This window comes from Limulus polyphemus, unplaced genomic scaffold, assembly GCF_000517525.1.
Source record: "Limulus polyphemus unplaced genomic scaffold, Limulus_polyphemus-2.1.2 Scaffold230, whole genome shotgun sequence".
Classification (NCBI taxonomy): Eukaryota; Metazoa; Arthropoda; class Merostomata; order Xiphosura; family Limulidae; genus Limulus; species Limulus polyphemus.
Window position 1 is genome coordinate 789,522 of NW_013665840.1, and position 5,758 is coordinate 795,279.

At 34.9% G+C, this 5,758-nt stretch overlaps 1 protein-coding gene across 1 annotated transcript; it reads left to right on the forward strand.

Moving 5' to 3' along the window:
* The first annotated feature begins 346 nt into the window (after positions 1–346).
* Positions 347–5,478, forward strand: LOC106478598 (protein Skeletor, isoforms B/C-like). The gene is made up of 3 exons (XM_022382215.1): positions 347–420; positions 1,765–1,928; positions 4,271–5,478. The coding sequence occupies exons 1-3, from the start codon at positions 396–398 to the stop codon at positions 4,397–4,399; spliced, it is 318 nt and encodes a 105-aa protein (XP_022237923.1). The 5' UTR covers positions 347–395; the 3' UTR covers positions 4,400–5,478.
* The last annotated feature ends 280 nt before the right edge of the window (positions 5,479–5,758 follow it).

The following is a 5,758-nucleotide window of genomic DNA, read 5'->3' on the forward strand; positions in this document are numbered from 1 at the left end:
ATAGATTTCGGTGTCTACGATTACAATGTTTTTGTATTTTCTAGAAAACTTGTATTTAAGAAAGTATTTTTGTAATAAAGATGCTAATTGGACCGTATATGTTTTGCAAGTCTCTGTTAGTATATAAATAAATAAATATATATATATATATTAAAGTGCTCCTCCATAAATTTTGTGATGCAGAACGAATTTACAACTTATCCTGTTTTTTTTTGCATACGTCCAACTAGAACAGGTGTAAACTATGTTGTTTATGTGTGAACTGTCTTGAATTATATGTATGTTTATGTTATACTTATCAGTTTAGTATCAAATAAAGGTTTGTCATTTACAAGTAAATATCAGTTTTCAATTTACAGAACCACAAGATCTATGCTGGTGTAGAAAAGAATGACATGCAAAAGTTTGTTCCAGTCGGCGGTAAGAAATACTTCTTTACTCTCTATACCTTGTTTAGTACTAGCTGGAGTATCTGGACGGGATTAATGAAAGGTTATCTTAGGACATGAAAAGTTGCTTCCTTTATATGTAATTGTAAAATACGCCCATAAAAACTGCGAAATAAAATATGAAACCGCAAATGTGCATGTACCTCGCATGGACCTAACAAACTTTCATGCCAAATTTGGTGAAGATCCATCAACAGGGAGCGAAGTAGAAGTAAAAAGACGCTAAAACGCCCATAAAACTGCAGAATGCAAAATGCAAATTGAAAATTTGTTTGTATCTCTCCATGGACCCAATGAACCTCCATACCAAATTTGGTGAAAATCTATCTACATGGGGCGAAGTAGTGGTAAAAAACTCAAAAACGCCCATAAAAACCGCAAAATATAAAACTAAATATTTGTATGTACCCTCGGATGGATCTAAAGAACCTACATACCAATTTTGGTGAAGATCCATTCACATCCTGCAAAGTAGTTACATGGACAAACAACAGACAGTACTACTATATTTATATATATTCTACAAAAGGTTTGGGTGCAATATACCAAACCGATTCTGATGTAGGCTGGCAAGAGAATAATAATAATAATTACAAACGGGGCGTTTAGACCGGATTTTCTTTTCCCTGTAGGTCTAACAGGCGTGCTTTTTTTGTGTGTATTGTTTATGTGTACAGCTTTAACATTCAATAGTAAAGGTTTTAAAGTGTTATTTGAAATAATTCTTCATCGTTGAAGGTACTTTTTGCCCGAATGTTCTATCAAGGTTTTGTGCAATTCCTTGCGATCTCTATTATGAACCACTATACTGCTTCACGGTAAAAAAAAAATAAATGAAAATATATGTGAGAAGATAAACTGATTTAAATTGAATGAAGTAATAAAAAACAGGTCTTATGTGCATAGCATTGTGGTTAGCTTATAGGACTGGGAGACCAAGGACCTTAGCTTCCAAACATGGTGCTATTAAAAGTGCTTCGCACTTTCAGCTGTGGGTGCGTTATAAGAATGACAGCCAATGCTGCTATTCGGACAAGAGTAGTCACGTCAGGTGGCAGTTGCTCTGGCCCGATACCTTCTTTCATAATTAAAGAATCTATACCTGAACCATAGAGGTGTAGCCGTTAAGCCCATTATGTTCCTAAGGTATTATTCATCAACAAATAAGGTGTTGGTAAAATAAAGTTAAGTGTAAACTTGCTTTTTAAAACCTGTTATATCTTGTTCCACTATCTTCAGATCAGTTTTATAACAATTAGATTTCGATGGTAAAGTATAATCTCGTAGTAAACAATCTTTTTTTTTATTGCTGTAGTTGGAAGGTTGTGTGAATGGAAACACAAAACGGTTGACATGGCAGCAGAGTCCAGTACATTCATGGATTACAAGCAGACCTTGAATATATTCTGTGATAGTGGCGAACCTGGAGAATTCATTTGGACTCCTGACAAAAATACACCAGATCTTGTCTACTATCAGGTACTTAGCTGATTCTTAAAATACCTGTTTTCACCTTGCGTTTACATCTGTACGGTATAGTGTCCCGTGTCTGTGTGTCTAACGAAAATCTTTCCACTTTCTGACTTCTCATCACCATTAAACTTTCAGAGGATTTTGTGTGTACCATAGACACAATGATTGAAAATGGTGGAACTCCCTTTTGTGATCTACTTTGACATTCGAAACAGATGATACTAAGAACGATAGCTTGAATGCTGAAGAGGCAGAACTCCGTTTTTCAGAACTTAGCCTTTGCTCAGAGGGATTCTAAAGCCTCTTTCGTTATTAATTTGTACAAGTTTGGAATTCATTTAAATCATCTTTCTCGCTATTATCTTAGTGCTGGCGAATGACGCACACCCACTCTGTTCCCGAGAAGCCAACCAGAAGGGGTAGGGGTCACGGTTCTGCACTTTATAACGTTATAAGAGTAACAGTCAAATTCCCCAGTTCGATTAGAGTAGTGAAAGAGAGAGTGGTAAGTACTGATAGCTAGCTGCTTTCCCTGTTGCCTGGCAGCTCCAAATTAAAGATGGCTAACGCAGATAGACAACCCTTGTCTAGCTTTATTCAAATATCCGAAATAAACCTAATCAAAATTAACTATTTCACATATTCTCAGAAAGGTTTGAGTAGTAATTTATAACATCATGTTGTTTGGTTTAATAAAACAAACGAAAGAAAACTACCAAATCCTGAGTTACTTTTTGTTTCAGAATTAATGTGGTAAAACTTTTAATCAAGCTTATAGAACTGTCAGTACCGACACTTTTGAGGATCAGAAAAAGTTTCAGAAATGAATAAATTCTGTGCTAATTTTGTGGACACCAAAGACTACGAATCTGCCGCCCTTTATATTCTGGTCGAAAGAAACCAATAGTAGTTTTTCCCTACACTAGACGACTTTCCGTGATAAAATATATTCAAAATTCTAAGTGAAGTACGTTTACAAACTGAAACTCGCTTTAAGAATAACGAATTTCTTTAGATGTAAAGCTGTAGTATAGAGGTTGAATATATTAACATGATTTTAGAGCCTCACCGCGTCCGTTCATGCTCTATCTGACGGCGGTGCACAAAAGCCCTGCAGAGTCATAGCAAAAGGCTCCGTCACAAGGCTGTCATGTCAAAAGCACATCACTCCCTCTTGATGTATTCCATAAGCCATCTAGCATTCGAAGGCAACGATTTTCCAGAACTCGTTTCAACAGTGTGATCACATATAAATGCATGGGCGCTATGACTGTCGATATGATCTGTATGTCTTTCCATGGTTTGTTTGTTGAATTTTACGCAAAGCTACTCGAAGGATATCTGCGCTAGCTGTCTGTAATTTAGAAACTATAAGTTAGAGGGAAGACAGCTAGTCAATACCATTCATCATAAGCCCTTGGGTTGCTCTAATCGAACAGATCGATTGGTCATAACATTATAATGCCCCTATGGCTTAAAGGGAGAGTATGTTAGATGATGAAATTTCAACTAGCGACTCAAAAATTGCGAATCGGTCACTTTGACCACCATGTCATGTTAGACCATCTTTCTATGGAATAACAGAACACCCGTTTCATTCTCCGATCGTTGAACGGATATGTTATGGTAGCAGCTTGTGTACCTGTGACTTGTGAACCTTTCCAGACGGAGATCTTTCTGGAATATGTTGCACACTGTTGCTTGAGACACGAATATGACTTTTCCTATTGATCTATAAAACGTTGCACTTTGCTTACCACAGCAAAGATACAACTTGTTGCAGGTCTCTTTCTGAATCCATCACTAAGTAAGCGCTCAACCAATAGAATAATACAATGTACGAGAATAAGTCCGGAAAGTGGTTAATTATAGCTCATAATGTATAGACTAAGTGTAGAGTTACAGTCGAAACTGACATCTTTACTGTAGTAAAAAGAGCTGAGAACGTAACGCAGTAAATAACTCGGGATATTCTAGTTTGGATTGGCAATTTTAAGCCTGCTTTAAATAAATAACTCGAGAGAGAATTTAACTTTAAATCAGTATAATTCTGCTTATCCTTTTGTACCATTCAAGCTGCGAGATTGTTCCAATTTCTTCTTTAATCTTTTTGTCTTAGTTTCAGTGTTAGTGAAAAAAACCATCTTTCTTTCTTGTTCGAATCAGAAAGCTAGATGTAGACTAGCTTATAAGGTTATTGGAGTGTTTGTAGTTTAGTTATCTTTGACTGGCACTGTTCATTACGTATAATTTCATGGGTGAAACTCTATTCCAGCAAATTCAGTTCAGCATGTTTCTCATAGATAAGTGTAATCATGCCTTAATAATGTTTACTTTTATCATTTCAGTGCTACACACACAAAAATTTAGGCTGGAAAATTCACGTGACAGGCAACAGTGATCGTCTTCACCCACTACTGTTCATGTGTCTGGTGCTTGCCGTTGTGCCCATCATCTCTCAAGTTAAGAGAAAATAAGGGATGTCTGTTTTTCACCTTTAGTTTTCTAATGGAATATAATCTTGTAATTAAGCCTATTTTATTTTATAACATCTTATTCATTGCGCGCATTTGATGAGTTACATTGGAAATGTGTCTTGAAAGTAAATTACAAAAAAAATATATTGTGGTAAAAATTAATTTTCATTCGTACAGACTTCACTGAAATTAATGTGAAAAGAATTTAGTAAATTTTAGATTCAGTGTTTTTGTCGTTAGATATTGAAGTTTCATTCGTAAAGAATTCACTGAAAATAATGTCGAAATGGCTTAATAAATGCTAGACCTTTGTCGCTAGATATTAAAGTTTCATTCATACAGACTTCACTAAAAATAATGTCGAAAGGGCTAAGTAAATTCTAGATTCAAAAGACCTTCGTCGCTAGATATTAAAGTTTCATTCATACAGACTTCACTAAAAATAATGTCGAAAGGGCTAAGTAAATTCTAGATTCAAAAGACCTTCGTCGCTGCAACTCTCACCTTCTACTCGGATGACTGGAATATCTAGAGCATATTATTTGTAGCTACCTGTCATGGTTAACCTAAGGCTAGTTGCTGCCCTAGGCAAAATTTTGAAATGCTGTTTCCAACGGAACCAGTCTCTATTATCATAGGTTAATATATATAGATGGGGAAAAATTAAAATGTTAACAGAAAATAGGGACCCTTGGTTATTTGCAGAACAGCTATAAGAAGTATCCTAACAAAATAAATGCTGCAATAAAAGCACACAAACAATTAAAGTGATACTAGTTGGTTAGATTTTAAAACGATTTTCAATCCCTAATTTGGTTGGCATTGTGTTCCGTATAGATAAATGTAGGGATTGAAAACCGTTTTAAAATTAATCCTACTAGTATCACTTTACTTGTTTGTGTACTTTTTATTGTAGCATTTATTTTGTTAGGATACTTCTTATGGCTGTTCTACAAATAACCAAGGGTCCCTACTTTCTGTAAACATTTTAATTTTTTCCCCTATTTACTTGTTCAGTTTTTATGTCCATGGAATGAGCACAACATCTATAAACTTTCAGTATAGCCATATCCCTTATAGCTATAACTTTTACAATAGTTAAAACCACCTTCACAAATTTACAAAATTTAATCCTTACTTTGGCAGCTTTATACACACATTGCAAACACATTCTTAGAAAGTAAACTGAGTAATATATTAAAGAAAAAATCAATATATACTATTTTAGATAAGAAACCTAAAGTGAATCAAGCACAACGTAGAACTTGACTTAAAATATTTTAATTCTAATGAGTTTACCTGATTATTATCAAAACGCCATTGAAAGTTTTGAACACAAACAACATCGCGACGATAAGT